Source organism: Podarcis pityusensis, assembly GCF_964106645.2.
Source record: "Podarcis pityusensis genome assembly, chromosome: 15".
NCBI classification, from domain to species: Eukaryota; Metazoa; Chordata; class Lepidosauria; order Squamata; family Lacertidae; genus Podarcis; species Podarcis pityusensis.
The window spans coordinates 29,866,571-29,882,013 of NC_138040.1; the positions used below are offsets into that span (position 1 = coordinate 29,866,571).

Sequence of the window (15,443 nt, forward strand, 5' to 3'; positions counted from 1 at the left end):
TGGTCAGGGGTCCCTTTACCTTTATACAGTATATTGTGCAGCTTGTTCTCATCCAGGCCAGGTGATAAGGAAGAGAGAGCTCTGGGATGAGGCCAGGTGGGCTTCAGGTGTGGATGGGAACATTGCAGTGAGAAAGAAGGGCTAGAATACTCGTGTCATGATCAATGCTGAGTGGGTGGGACCCACTAACTGGGATGCCCAAGGGCATTTGGGATGGGGGTCGACTAAGGACATCGCCCTGATAAAGGAGGACTTTCACCCACTCTGATGCTTCCGGCAGACATGGCTGCAGAGACTGGCTTGGGAGCCCCTGGCATGAAGGGCGAGGAAGCGAGCTTCTCGTCCTTTTTACTGGTCCCGACCCAGATTTTAGGGTCCTCATTCCGGCGGAGGCACTCTGCCTTTCTAAAAAGTGACCCACGCAAACAGCCTTCCCTGCCTGCTTGCAGACAGGGCTCCAATCGACGTGCCCTGTCGGCGCTGCCTACCGGCCGGTCCCTCAACTTTCGCCTGCCTCGCGGGCCGGGCAAAGAGGCTTTCTGCTCGCTCGGTCCAGTCCAGGGCTCGCTGCGGAGGAGGCGGTCCCGCCAAGCCGAGCTCGGAGCCGGCTGCCTCCGCCCCTCGGAGCCTCCCAGGCGCGGCTGCTCGAGGGGGCGGGTCGCGCGCGCGGCAACTTTTGGAGCCCGAGAGAGCCGCGGAGGCTGGCAGCGAGGGCAGGCAGCGGCGGAGCGAGAGCCACGCTTGGGACACCGCTCGCTCGCTCGCTCCGGCCGGAAGAAGAGGCCACTGCGGCGCTGCAGCTGGCGAGGAGATGGCCGGGGGCGCGGGCGGCGGGGCCAGGGGCTGGCTGGGGGTCGCCCTGGTGGGTAAGTAGCGGGGCCGGCAGGCGGGGAAGGGAACGGCGGAGGCGAGTGGAGAGCGGGGACCCGGCGCAGGTCCTGCCGCAGGCGGCGCGCCCGGGCTGGGCAGGGAGAGGCGAAGCTGCTGCCGGTTCAGCTGCGCAGAGTGGGGTGGAGGGAGCCGGGCGGACGGGCGGTGTGCCACACCGCAAAGCAGGGGCGCCTCCCACCCCGAAGAGGACCGCGCAGGCATCTGGGCGGCTGGAGCAAAGTGGGCGCCTGCCAGCAACTTGGCTGCGGGAGCCTGGCTACGAAACACCGCCCCACGCCAACACACCGGCTTTCTCCGGGCCCGGAGGACTCGGCGGATAGCCCCCTCCCCGGGAGCAACTGCAGCAGCTCGGGGCCCCAGCAGGACATCCTGGCCACCCGCACCCGCAGTGCCGCTGGGGCTCCTTGCAAGGAAGAAACTGCTGCTGTCCAAACTGCAGCTCCGTATCCTCCGACTCCTGAGTGCGGCGGCAGGGCGGGGGGAGGCAACATTTGCTTCTGCTCAGCTCTGTTGGGACAGGCTCCTGTCTCCTCCCCGTTGGAGCTCCAGTCTGCCTGGAAGCCCATCTCGTCATCTTTTTTTAAAAAATCATTATTAGTTCTTCTATTTTTATTTAAAATCGTACTGGAATAGGTATGCATTAAACAGTGTATAGGTTCAAGATAACACACACCAGTGCCTAAGGAAAAAGAACTTTGATAAAGGGTGCCTTTAGTTCAAAGCAAAGGAAAACTGGCTCTACTGCCCTCCCATCTTGTGGTTGTGGGGCAGACCTGCTCCTGCTCCTGCTCTGAGCTCCCTGCTCCTTGACCCATTGGGACCTGGGAACAGCGAAGTCCCCAGACCCAAGACCAGGCCATTGGTCATTAATTTAGGCACGATGGCCCTACTCTGAGCCCACTTTCAGAGTCAGCGTCAGAACATTAAAAATGCTCCTTGCTGCTGGATCAAACCAAGGGGGACCCATCTAGTTCAGACCACGTTGGCCAACCAGATGTCTCTTCTGGGAAACCCACAAGCAGGACTGGAGTTTAACTGGTATTCAGAGGTGGAGGTGGAACATAGCCACCACCAAGCCTACTGATGGCCTCTCTAGGGGGAGGTCAACAGGCAGTACCTGACTCCCTGTGCATTCTGCTCCAAGGCAGCACAAGTCTGTGGGTGGGCAAGTCAATGGAAACGCAACCCAGAGATGGCAAAGGTCTTCCATGCTCCTGGTCAAGTTGAATGGCCAGTCCAGGTACCAGAGTGTGACCTGTCTTGAATGGGGTGCTCTTGCATGTTAGCCATGCTCCCAGACTTGGTTTTAAACCCGGATGCTCAGGTGGCTGCTGCAGCTAGGAGTGCTTCTGAGGAAGTTAGGCTGGTGTGCCCATTGCATCTGCCCCTTGAAATGACGGATCTGGCCATGTGTCCTTAGTGATGCCATGTTTGGACGACTGTAGCGTGCTCAACACGGGATTGAAACTGCTAAGTGTTTGGCATGCTGCAGCCAGACTATTGATGGGAGGAGCCTGGACTGTGTGCGTTGGCTTCCAGTCATAGGGAACAGCTGCACTGCCTTCCTGTTCATTTCTGAGCCCAGTTCAAAATTAAGTTTTAAAGCCCTGCATGGCTTAGGCCCAGGTAACTTGAATAACCTCAGACCCTCCAAGTGTCCCTGTTTTCCAGGGACATCCCTGATTTAGAGAAGCCGTCCCAGTTTCTGATTTGATCCCGGAATGTCCCACTTTCCCTTAGGATATCCCAGTTTTCATTGGAGAAATGTTGGAGGGTATGGAGTTATCTGACCCTGAGCCGTCTGAACAGGGGGTATAGGGTATAGGGAAGGGTTTAAAAAAAAAAAGTTTAATGTTTTATTATGTTTTCATATATGTTGGAAGCTGCCCAGAGTAGCTGGGGCAACCCAATAAGATGTGTGGGGTATAAATAGTAAAATTATAATTATGGAATGGGACGTCCCTATTTTCATCAGAGAAATGCTGGAAGGTATGTAACCTGACTCAGCTCTGTTGCCCAGGCATTTAGTGCAGCACCAACCCAGGCGGAAGGGTTTTTTGGAGGGAGGGGCGGGGCAAGTTTGTCATGGTCCTTTGAGCATCCATCTCCTGCACCACAAAACTGCTCTGTCTTGAATCTGGTTTAGAGGGCCTGCTTCTGGTATTGGGCCATAGAGACAGCTGACGCACAGCAACTCACTCAGCTGCCCAGAGATGTCCGAGGCAGTCTCAAAAGCCCAGAATGGTGGTCCTGGGTGACTTCAGCAGTCACATCAAGGATACCTCTTGCCCTACTTGGGACTTCATGGCCTCTTTAGCAACCATGGGGCTGGCCCAAAATATCACTGGTCCAATGCATAATGCAAGGCATACCTTCAGTTGGGTCCATGTGAGAAAATGGGTTATCTGAAGGTAAGGGATCCTATTGTCATGGTCAGACCACTCCCTGGTAAAGTTTGGGCTTATGGCATCTGTCTCTCCCTGCAGGGGTGGGGACCTCTTAGAATGGTCCTTCCACACAGGCTAATGGATTCCTGAATGCTCTGGGGGGGATTTCCCAGTGGGTAGAGTTGGTTATTCTATCAAGACCCTGCTTTCGCTATGGAACAGTGAAATGTTACGGGGCATTGCTATGATTACTTCCAAATATCTTCTGCGATCCTGCAGAGCCTTTTGGGCTGTGGGCAATAAAACAAGCTGGCCAGTTTAGCAACGGCGGGTGCCTCTTAGAGGGTGCCCACTCCGTGATCAGGAGGAGCAGGGCATTTACAGCACTGCTGCATCTCCTGCCTTGTGGAAGGAATTCCATCCCTGCTATTATCAGGCAAGAGCCAGCTGTATCAGTCCTGTGATGCTGGCTCCAAACCTATTTTTCACACATGCTTTTTCCGAAATGTGACCTAGCTATGCTTACCATTGATCAATATGATTTGAGTTTTTTTAATGGAACTAGATAGATATCCATGGTTCATTGTGGTTTTACACAACTTCAGTATTTTCCTATGGAAAGTACTGTATCATTTGTCTAATAAAATAAATAGCATTTAATCCTTGCCTATGCTGTGAAGAGTAGATGTTGACTGACTTGGCCACCTCAGAGCTTCACGGTAGGCAAGTGGGGAGTCGCTCCAGTTCTTTAGTCTCCCTTGGTCTGCCTTGGTCGCTGTATGATTAATTGCACCACCATTGTCTGTGGTGTTTTACAGAGTGAGATTGGCTACCTCCCTGTTTAAACATTATCACCAAGTTGCCAAAAAAGAAAAAAAAGAAAAAAGAAAGAATGGAGGGAGAGGGGCCAAGGAAGGGTCACAATGGAATGATCTGATTTCTGTTTGCTTTACAAATCTCAGCACTGGGTTTCTTGGGGGATCCAAAAGGCAGACCTTGCATCAATGAGCTGCAGGGACTACGCATGTGTCCTGTGATTGTGCCTCTACTATTTAGGGGCTGGCCCTGGCTCTGAGGCTCCCTAGCTCTTCTGGGGTGGCTCATGGCCCCAGGATGACTTGCTACGCTCTTTGAGAGTCTTTCTGGCAGGAGCTGCAGTGAGATGATGAGGCCCCAGGAGGCCCCCATCCATTCCGTTTGCAGGAGGAGGCCTGGGCAGGTTGTTGCTCCTAATGGAACTGGTTGCTCAGCAGCCCTTTCCTGGAAGAAGGGAGGCCTCCTGTGGCCCTCCTGGAAACTCTGGAAGCTGCTGGCTTCAGAAAGGCAGCTCACACCATGCAGGTGGCAGCTGCAGGCTCCTAGCCCTGTCTGGAGAATATAGGAAGCTGCCTTTATACAGACTCAGGCTCTTGGTCCATCTAGCTCAGTATTGTGTCTCTCTGCATTGAGTGGCTCCCCAGGATTTCAGGCAAAGGAGTCTCTTGGCCCTACCTGGAGATGCTAGAGATTAAACCTCAGACCTTTGGTTTGAAGTGCAGTTGCTCTGCCACTGAGATCTTCCGGATGCTCCTGAAGGTACCACTTAATCCTTGACCCAAGGAGCCCCAAAATCTGCTTCCTTTTAGCTCCCTTTTACCTTTTTATCCTTTTGTTTATTTAATAGATTTTCATACCACCTTTCATCATTGACTCCATTGGTAGGCTGGAGTCAATGGCTGGCTGGCTACTGCTGCTGCTGGTTAGAAATGCAGAAAGGAGCTGTCACAAAGTGCTGGTCATGGCTGGATTGAAGCCCAAAGTAGTGGAGCAGGCCAGGGAATTGGCAAGGGTCATTGGACTGGGTTTCCAGCTCCTGGGCCTGGCCTGGGATCCTTCTGCAGTCTTCCAGAAGCACCAAGCCAGATTCATCTGGATACATTCTCTTCTGCAACAGGCAAGCTCCCAACTCTCAGAGCGTTGGCTTGTTCTGCAGCTGCCTTGTTCTCCTGTCAGTTCCCTCAAAGCCATAGCAAGCGGGCAAAAGCATTGAGGCCCACTGTGCTGCCAAGGGGATTCCTGCAGTTAGGGTTACGATGCTGTAGGTGGCACCCTTCCTTTGGGCTCCTTGCACTGAGCTCTGAGGGCGGAAGAGCCTTTGTAGGTGCTGACTTGCTGGTTGGAGTGTGGTGAGATACTTCAGAGGGTAGTTGCTCTGTTGGCCCCCAAAGAGCACACAGTTGTACAGCCAGAGGGTTTGCAGGACAATTATTTGGCTCGGGCCACAGGACCTCTTCAAATCTATAGTCTTGCTGGGCTGGCCTCTGGTCTGTTCTTGGACAAAGGGAGTCCACTTTTCCAGGCTCTGTGAGGAGGCTAGCTGGATAGAGAGCACTCCAGCACAGAGGCAGCAGAGGATGTGATGGCACACAGCTTAGCAACTGCATCAATCCCAGTTCCTGATACTTGTTCGCACTGAAGATCTGGGGACTCTGGAATCTCTTAATCAGCTGGGCCCCTCTTGAGTGGGTGGCCAGGACCAAAGCTGTGGGGGAACTAGCGAGAGAGAACCTTATGCATTCCCTTTGCTTCCTTTCTCTCTCTGCTTTGTTAATATATATGAGAAGATGCGGGGAGAGAGAGATGCAAGTTGCCTGATGCAGCAGCTCTGAAGCTGGCAGTCTGAAGGTCATCTGTCAGCTGCAGCACCAAAGGCAAAGCTATCTTCCAAAGAGACTAGGCTGCCCAGATATCTTTGGTGGGGACAAACAGCACATAAGAGATGGAGCCTGTTTGGCTGGGCTAACTAGCAAATACTGAGGGCAGGTAGCATGCAGGTGTGCAAAAAACTCTGAGATAGGGGTTTTTTTTGGGGGGGGGAGATGTCTTCAGGAGCATCTTGCACTTTCATGCTCCCATTTCCACATCTCTTACAGAGGTGGATCTCATTTCTGGGTATCCACAAGGCAGGATGCTCAGATTCTCCAATCCTTTACCTTGTGTAATCTTAAGCAACAGTCACTGATTTCCCCATATGTGACAACTGCAGATCCCCCTTGCAGGCCTATCAAGAGATGGACAGAGCTGTGCTCATTTTACAGAGCTTAGAAGAAGCTCCTGGTGTAGGAGGACAGGCTAAGGATGAGCCATGCCCGCTCCTCTGCAGAGGACCCCTGGTGAAGGGAAGGGCTGTAGCTCAGGAGCAGAGCCCCTGCTTTGCATGCAGAAGGCTCAAGGCTCAATCTCAATGGCCTCTCCAGGTAGGGAAGACCCCTGCCTGAAACCCTGGAGAACCCTGGGCATCTGGTTGGCCACTGTGAGGACAGGATGCTGGGCTAGATGAGCCATTGGGATGATGATTCATAGAATTGCAGAGTTGGAAGGGACCCTGGAGAGCCATTGAATCCAGCCCCCAGCAATGCAGGAATCATCAGGCTCTTCTTGCATTCTCATGCTGTGTGGTGTGACCCCTCTCTTGAAGGTTCTAAATTAGGGCCCCAAAGAAGGATTGCAACCTTTTCAATGAGAATGGACCCTGAGCTGACACTGTATGTTTGGAACTCTTAAGTGCTGGAGGGAAGAAGGGGAAAAAAAATAGCACTAAGAGGCAGCTTGAAACTTTAAGCAGCCAGCTTTTTATTTATCCTAATAGCGCATATGACAGCTTATAGAGTTATAGATTTTGCGGTTTACAATGCTTTCACTTTGAACACAGCCTATAGACTGATTTAACAATTATGAGATTAACACTTCCCTGAATGTTCCTAAGCATATCATCTTCAACTCTTAAGTCTCTTAAGTATTTTAGTGGCACCTTTCCCCAGAAGAATTTGGGTACTTGAGCTGTGAGGGGCAGTCAGGCAGGACTCAGAGGGCAGGTAGCTAAAGGGTCCTTGGCCTAGGTGGAGCTTCTGCCCATTGGCCTCAGTTCCAGTATTCTTCATTAATGCCATTTGTTGAACAAGTGTTCAGTCTTCTGGTTGTTTTAGATAACATTCCAGTGAACAAGTTTCTAATGGACATGTGGCATTTTTTTTGCCTTGCTGGTCAGCTGTCAACAGGCTTTTTATTTCTATTTTCTTAGCATTCATACCCTGCCTCTCTTCCATTATGGAACCCATGAGCTGCCCAGGAGGTCACCCATCCATGGCACTGACCAGACCCAAACATGCTTAGCTTCAGCAAGGTGGTGGCCTCATATCCCTTCAGAACATACCCTGGTATGTCCACATTTGTTGGAGGGCTTTTGATGCTGTGATCAAGTCTTAGGCTTGCATCTGCCTAGCTTAGGGTGATCAGCACATACTTGGCACAAGGGTGTGTTCTTGGCCAAAGAAAAATATGTTCTTCATCTGTGTGTGTGTGTGTTCATTTTCTTTGTGAAGGAAACATTACATCATTTCAATGAAAATCCAGTTCTTCTGGTCAACATGTTCTTTGTCTAGAAAACATCTTCTGAGACACTCTGTCATGTGGCCTCCCTGACTATTTCGGGTGACTTTAGGCTAGTGTTAAACACCCTCTGTGGTGGCTGTAAACCTCTTCATTTAAGGCATGCCAGTTTGTTGTAAGAGACCTGTACAGGTTGAACTCTGTGGTAGCCAGTGCCCCTTGGGCAGGGTGGCCACTTCCTGCCACTAACCCCACCTGTGCTGGCTGCAGAGTCCCGATTTCACCCATTTTACCCACTAATACTGGTGCATTGGCAATTGCCAAATACTGGGTGAAAACTGTTTGGGTGTGTGCAGTTATCACCATGGATGTACTCTAGGTTAGTATCTGGCATAATTCAATGATAGACCTCTTGCTTTACATGCAGAAGGCTGCAGGAGGAAACCCTGGACATCTGTAGCTAAAAGGATGGCAGTTAGCAAGTGATGAAAGAAATCATTTTCTGCCTGAGGCCGTAAGAACATTGAAAGCTGCTTTGTGTTGAGTCAGACCCTTTGGTCTATCTAGCTCAGTATTGTTGACACAACTAGATGGACAAATAGCTACTTCCCTAGTAGAAGGCAGCTCCTTCTGCTCACCTGATGGAGATGGATTGAGGACTAAATGAGTAAGTTAAAATTTAAACTTCTTGTCCCAAACGTGTGGGAGAAATATGAGAGTAAACAGGCTGCAACACTTATTCACTTTTGCAGCTTACTAGAAGCTAGGAATTAGGCAATTACACCTTTTATCCCCATTTATTTGTGGTCTGCTGACTTTTCTTTCTTTGTTCCCATTACTAAGAATGAACCATACATTTTGGCAAGATGAACAAAAAGGTTTCCTTACATTTCAGTGCAGGCAGCAAATACATCAATATTATATGCAGTTAAAAATCAGCTACAAAATACAAAATTAGTTTCTATAATGGCATCTGGGCTTTGAGCAGAGCTCAGGCATGTATGTCTACTCACATCACCAGCTTGAAAGAAGAGAGAGAGGTCAGACAGGGAGGAAATACATCAGATTGTCTCCTTTGTTAGAAATTCCCACCAAAGCATTAAAGAAATTACTTCATATAGTCCCTTCTATATTAATTCTGGAACTCTATCCGTGTCAGTTGCTCGTGTGCCCATCTGGCAATCATGCATTTGTGTTCTTGACTGGAAATCCCACATCACATACGTCCATCATTGGGGAGGGCTTCCTGCTTGGTGGTGATGGATGTCAGCTGCTCTGCTTTCCTCTCTGGAGGTGTGTGGAGGAAAAGAGGGCACTTCCAGACAGCCTGTTTACTGAGCATTCATTCTGATTGATTTGCAGGAAGATTAGATGACATTGGCAATTTAATGAGTGCCCATTCTGATTTGTTCCTGGGGAGGTTAGATGACATTTATTTCATCAAAGCAAGTGTTAGCCCATACTGTCCAATGCATCTTCCAATCAATTTCCTTATGGCAAAAAGTCTGATCTTTGGGGCAAGTGGGTTTCTTGCACAAGAACTCCCAAGCAACTATAGCAGTGCAGCCTGTACACGCCGCTGTGCTGTCGAATTTCACCCAAAAACAGCTACAGTCTGGAAGTGCCCAGAGTTCTCCCCAGCAGAACCACATTACAGTCAACGTGCCTCTGCTTTCTCCTCCTTAGGCCTTCAGCTCTGCTCTGTGACACTTGCCTTGGAGGTTTCGGTGGGCAAGGCGGCCGTTATCTATGTAAAGAATGGCACGGATGTCCTCTTGCCCTGCACATTCACCTCTTGCATCGGAATCGAGAGAGCCAACTTCTCGTGGATCAGCAATAGCACTGAAGTGTGTGGCTTACTACACTTTGCAGGCGAGGGGTTGGATAGCAAAGTGGAAAGGCATCATGATGAGACTCATTAATAGCCAATGGTGTAACTTTACTGCTTTTATGATTTGCTGATTTGAAGGACACAAAGGCAAAATACGTGTGTCTTAATAAGTAATGAGTGAAGGTCTAATTCCTTCCATGTATAACAGCTCACACACAGAACTGTGACTATCTGCTGCCCACCCCCTCCTGTCTCAGCCGTGGTCACAAGGGAGGTGGAGAAAGGTCGCTTCCCACCCGGGTAGGTCTCTTATCCCCAGAGCATCCTTCTGGAGCTTCCAAACGGAGGCAGTCTCTCCTTGGCAGTTTTGGCTGTCCTGAGAAACTGGCCCCCTTTCAGCTGTGCACTTTGAGCTGATGTATAACATGGAGCAGGGCTCTTGAGTGTGTCTGCCCCGCTCTGTGGAACAGCTTCCCTTTTGAGACAGGACATCTGCCCATCTTCTGGAAACCCTGCAAGATACTTTTGTTCCAGCAGGCTTTCCCAGCTGGGTAAATGGGTCTTTGTTTTAACTCTTATTGCTGTTTTTAAGTGTTTCTGCTGGGTTGTTGTTTTTTTATATATCACCTTGAGACACATGTATAGAGGGTGATTAAATGATGATGATAATTAATGCATCAGGCAGCTCTTTCCCCACCCCAACCCTGACTGTTTGACCCATCAGGGGAAGCTTCTTCTGGACCACCAGACCCTTTGCTCTTTGGTTTTCCCTTGCTGCAGATATTCAAAGGAATCATCAAGAACAAAGACTCCAAGCCAGAGCCCTATCCAGAGTACAGGTCTCTCATCAAGTACGAGATGCCAACTGATATGGCCCTCAGCAAGGATAACCGGGAGTTCAACGTCTCCCTCCTGCTCCTCTTTGCAGAGTTCAGTGACTCTGGGAAATACACTTGCTTTGTTAAGAACCCAAAAGAGAAGAATGCCAACCATAGTGCCACCATCACGCTCAAAGTGGTCGTGGAAAGTAAGTACCAGTTGCCACCAGGGCAGCTGTTGGGGGCCACAGGGGACCAGCTGCTCCTTTTGTCCAGGGGTTGTGTTGGGGCTCCTTTCCCAGCCCTGGCATTGGGTGGCGAGACAAGCTGGGTCTTCCTCACATGTATAAGGCGTGGAGGCTGCATCTCACCCAACAGCTGCCATATTGAGGAGGAAGAGAGGGAGAGAAGGGGGTGCTTGAAGCCCCTTCCTTGGCTCATGGCACAGCCTGGCATGGATGTGCAGGCAGGGGGCACCCTACCACCCAGGGCCCCTCTTGCCTCACTCACCCTTCCCTATCTGCTCCCTTCCCCAGTGGAGAAGAAGGACAACACGCTAACGCTGATCATTGTGTCAGTCGTTGGGGGCGTCATTGGACTCCTGGTCCTCATCATGTTGATCAAGAAACTCGTCCTCTTCATTCTCAAGAAGACACGGGAGAAGTGAGTGTGGTTGGTTTCCCATTCCCTGCCCACTTCCCCTTGGGAGCAGAGACTGGGCCTCCTGAGAGGCTCCCTTTCACCAGAGGGGCTGGAAGGCCCTGAGCATAGTGGGGCCCAGTATGGCACACAGCATGTGGGCTCCAGCACGGTGTAGGCAACTTGTGTGGTTTCTTTCTTTGGAGTATCACTGGGGTGAAGGGATTCCTTGCCTTCCTGGAGGCCATCTCGTCCCTGTCCCACCCTGGGCTGCTGTTGCAAGCCCTGTTGAGCCCCAGACCTCCTGAGAGTGGTTTATGTCTCTGGGAGGCCTGCTTGCTGAATGGGAAGACTTCCCCACCTTGGGGCTGCCATTGCATAGAAGAAGGGTGAAGCAGGCTGTGGTGGTGGTGGTGCTGGTGGTGGAGAGGACACGCTGCTGGGAGCAGTGATTGTTAGCCTCTTTCTTGTTCTCCGCAGAGAGTGTCTTGTGACTTCTTCAGCAAATGACAACACAGAGAATGGGCTAGCCGGCTCCAAAACAGAACAGAAATCCGCCCCAAAGGCCTGAGGCCGCTGTGGAACTGGTGACCTGTGAGGCCCTGAAATCCAGGCCCAGGAAGAAGAGGAGGAGAGTCGACCATTTCCAAATGATTGATGCTTGAGACACATGACTATATTACACAGTTGGCTGCAACCAGCACTGCTTCTCAGATAAGACTGCAGGCATTGGACAGGCAGGCCGGGGGGAGGAGGGGCTGTGTGCTCAGGTAGTTCTTAAGCCACCAGGAGGATGCTGCCAGATGGGATTTGGTAGGTGTGAGCTTGGGCATCTTCAGTGCAAGAGCCTGGGCTGGCAGGTGGGCGTGGTGCCCGGGACTTGGTTCTCATCCTGGGCAGAGGGCAACCAGCTGATACAGATGGGCTGTGATCCAGGGGAAATGCTTGGCGCCCTCTTCCCTGCCAGCCTCTCACAGGAGCTGAGGCTCAATTCTAAAGGATGGGAGGGCCAACACTGCTGGGACAGAACTTGCACAGGTAATAAGAGTTTGAAGCACCCCTGGGAGCCAGGCGCCATTTTGCTTGTACCGCTGCTGGACTTTGTCAGCTGGAGTGGGTGGGAGAGTGGATGAGCTGCAAATTGAACCTGGAGCCTGCTGCTCTGTCACCACTACTGCCCGCCTACCCACCCACCCTTCACCCCCCACAACAGCTTCACAATATTTTTTGTTTGTTTTGTTTAAAGCTTGTGTGATTGTGAGGCTGAGGGGGATAGAAGAAGCAGCCTGGCTCTCACTGCTCATGCTGCACCCCTCTGAGGTTGGGGTTCCTGAAGTGGCGCTCCCCACCTGCAGACCCCAGGGCTCTTGCAACACCCAGCATGGTGGTTCCCTTGCTCTGCTCTCAGCTGTTCACTGTAGTGAGGAATGGCACCTTTTCCTAGGCAGCCTCTTTCCAACCCAATTGGTGAGCCTGGGGCTCCTGAAGTCACAGTCCTGGTCCCAACTTACTTGCATTGGTTCCTTCTCCTGATCTCCTGGTGAGAGAGGAGATGGAGAGAGCCAGGAGATTTGCTTTTTGTTTCAGGCCTTTGGACCACCTTGGAGCTGTCAAGGCCTTAAGTGTGAAGCAAGCCAATTCCCTGGCACTCCCCTCTCCTCCTAGCTGGCCTGCCTCTTTGCCCTACATCCCTCCCCCTCTCCTGGGCTTCCTGCTGGGAGAAGAGGAAGGGAGTCTCTTCTGTCTGGCCACGGTCAGGAGCAACTCTGATGGGAACCTTGCAAGGCTTGCATCCATCTGCAGGTTACATTGTCTTGCCAGGATCATGACCAAAACACTTGATCCAAAAGGCCTTGTCTTCTCTGCTACCCAGCAGCCCTAAAGCCCCCATTGCAGGAAGCTCCCCTCTCCCAGGGCAGCTTGGTCCCTCTTTGCTGGCAAAGGTGGAGGGAGGCCTGGAACCCCTAACCCCCTGACATCACCCGTTCTGTATTTTATTTATTGGTCATTTGCATTTATATCCCATCTTTTTCTCCAAGGAGCTCAACGTGGTATGTATGGTTTTCCTGCTCCTCATTTAATCCCCATAAGTACCCTGTGAAGGTAGGATGAAAGGAATTCAATGACCAGAGGATTTTAACCCTAGTCTCCTAGGTCCTCATCAGACACTCTAACCACCACCATTATTATTATTATTATTATTATTATTATTATTATTATTATTTATATACCGCCCTAAACCCAGAGGTCTCACTCTACCACACTGGCTTGCTAGAGCCACTAATATCTCCTCTGTGATAATATATATATATATATATCCCTGTAGCCAGGCCAAATGGGGATCCTACAAAATGACACAGATAGAGAAGCATGGCAACCTCACAGCTGCATCCCCATTGTTGTGTGTTTGGTTCAGTTGGGCATTTTCAGAATTTGGAACGTTGTCTTCCCCTGTTTAAACTGGGGGAAGAAATCAAAGCTTGGCACTCTGTAGGATAGTGGACCCAGATCCATGCTGATTTTGAGCTTACGGCAGAAATTTACAGGCTTTTTTTTGTTTACCATGAGGACTAACATCAATAACACTAATAACTAATAATAATGAAAGCTATGCGTTTGCAAATCCTGCACAAGGTTGTCCTGCAACCCACAAGAGGCCACCTCCTCCGCATTGTGGTCTGGGTGAATTTGGCTAAGGGCAGTGTCCAAATCTCCTGATCTCCCAAGGGCTTGGGGAGGAGGGAGGCAGTTCTGGGTGGTGCTCCCCACTCCCCTTTCTCATTGAAGAGATACATTTCCTGTGGGTGACAGAACAGTGGCCGAGCAGATGCCATTTCTTCTGGGGAGTAGGAGAAATGGCCAGCTCCTACCACAGCAGAGTTCTCTCTCTCGCTTTTTGGGTGCCTTTGAAATAGTCACATCCTTCATCCGTGCCTCAGTCTCCCATACGATGTGTAATAATATCAACCTACCCTGTGTGGTGGTGGTGTAAGGAGGCTTGATTCATGACCGTTGTCAGATGCTTTGTAAGTGTGTGTGTGTTATTAGGGTGAGAGGAAGGCCGGCAAAGTGAGTGCAAGAATTTTAGCAGCTGTGGCAGCAAACATGGATGGCCTCAGCTCTCTCAAGTGACTTCCTGGCTGTGACTGGCTTCCTGGCTCTTTCCCCCACACCCCACCAGCTTTGGAAAGACTCCATCCCCCCATTTCTGGATCCTGCTGTGATTTCTGCTCCTATGTCTGCTTTCTTTCCTCCTCCCCCCTGACCCCTATCCCCAATACAAGGAGGTGTGAACAGCAATAACAGTGCAACCCAGCCTGAGCCAGCAGCAGCAGCCGGCAGGGCGGGCTGGCGTTGGACAAATTAACCAGATTCCTCAGGTTAATGAATTCTCTTCACTGGGTGTAACAGCAAATCCAAAGAAAAAGAAACTATCACCCACCTCCACCTGCACTCCTCTGAACCATCTGCCTAAGCAGGCGGGCGGAGGTGGGTGAAGTCACAGTCTGCGAAATTATTTGGCAATAATTTCAGAAGGTGGGATCCTGGAAGGGCCAAGGAAGGGCTCTAGTTCAGAGCAAGGCTTGCAGGCAGAGCTCCCATGGGAGTCCCGGAGCAGCCCAGCAGGGGGCACCAGCTGCTTAGGGTGGAGGAAGAAGTTGAGGGGCAGCATTGGCCAGGGAACCTCCTGTCCAGGAGGACTTCCGGGCTGGGCTAACACTGAGGCCCCTCCCCTCCCATGTTCCTCCCAGCTCTGCATTTATTTCAAGCGGAGCCTTTGTCCCAGGGCAGGGGCAAGTTGCCACCAGGAGCAGTGGCCAGCTAGACTCTGGTGCAACTGTGAGAGTAGCTGGTGGGACATTGGTCCTGTGCTGGCTCTTGGGAGGCCTGTTCATCTCCCCTGGTGGCTCTTCCCCTGGCAGTAGGACCCTGAGGTTGACCCTGCCTGCAGCTTTCCTCAAGGCCCTGCCTTCCTCACCAAGGGCTTTCCATCACCAAGCTGTCTTGCGCTGATGTGTGCCCCCTTGCCCCCGGCCGCCTTGTTCCCTCTGCAAATACAAGAGACTATCTGAGCAGAGCTCTTTCTCCCTCCTGGTCCAGCTGCTTCTGCCACAAGGCCTCCCCACTCTGCCCTCCTTCCCTTTCCAAAGAGGCTGGCAGCCTCTGCTGGAGCAAGCCCGGCGCTGCCTGCATGCGCTCACGCCAGGAGGAGGAGGCGGCAGGCTAGCATAGAGGCTGGGCCAAGCACAGGTGCACCTTCGGCAACCGGTGTTGCCTTTGAGACTTCTCTTTTGCACTCTCGAGCTGTAATTGGCTTCATTGACGTGAATGAAATAAAACCTTTATATTTACTACAGAGGCTCCTTGGGGCTGCTTTCGTTTTGTTCTTTGGAGTGTGCGCAAGTACTCGATGACACTGGGTTTGCATGTGTGTTAAAACGCATGCAGAGACAGAGATCCACTTGATCCTTTTTTCTCTGACCTGAGCCAAGACACGCATGCCATCCT

At 51.3% G+C, this 15,443-nt stretch overlaps 1 protein-coding gene across 2 annotated transcripts; it reads left to right on the forward strand.

The window, feature by feature from the left end:
- The first annotated feature begins 231 nt into the window (after positions 1 to 231).
- On the forward strand, positions 232 to 15,291 carry SCN4B (sodium voltage-gated channel beta subunit 4). Of its 2 annotated transcripts, none has more exons than XM_080984093.1 (5): positions 232 to 866; positions 9,333 to 9,493; positions 10,258 to 10,504; positions 10,832 to 10,958; positions 11,415 to 15,291. In XM_080984093.1, exons 1-5 carry the CDS (start codon positions 812 to 814, stop codon positions 11,503 to 11,505), a joined length of 681 nt encoding a protein of 226 aa, XP_080840219.1. In that variant the 5' UTR covers positions 232 to 811; the 3' UTR covers positions 11,506 to 15,291. The 2 variants fall into 2 exon arrangements, with proteins under 2 accessions (XP_080840219.1, XP_080840220.1); XM_080984094.1 differs by lacking the exon at positions 232 to 866 and adding an exon at positions 6,484 to 7,474.
- The last annotated feature ends 152 nt before the right edge of the window (positions 15,292 to 15,443 follow it).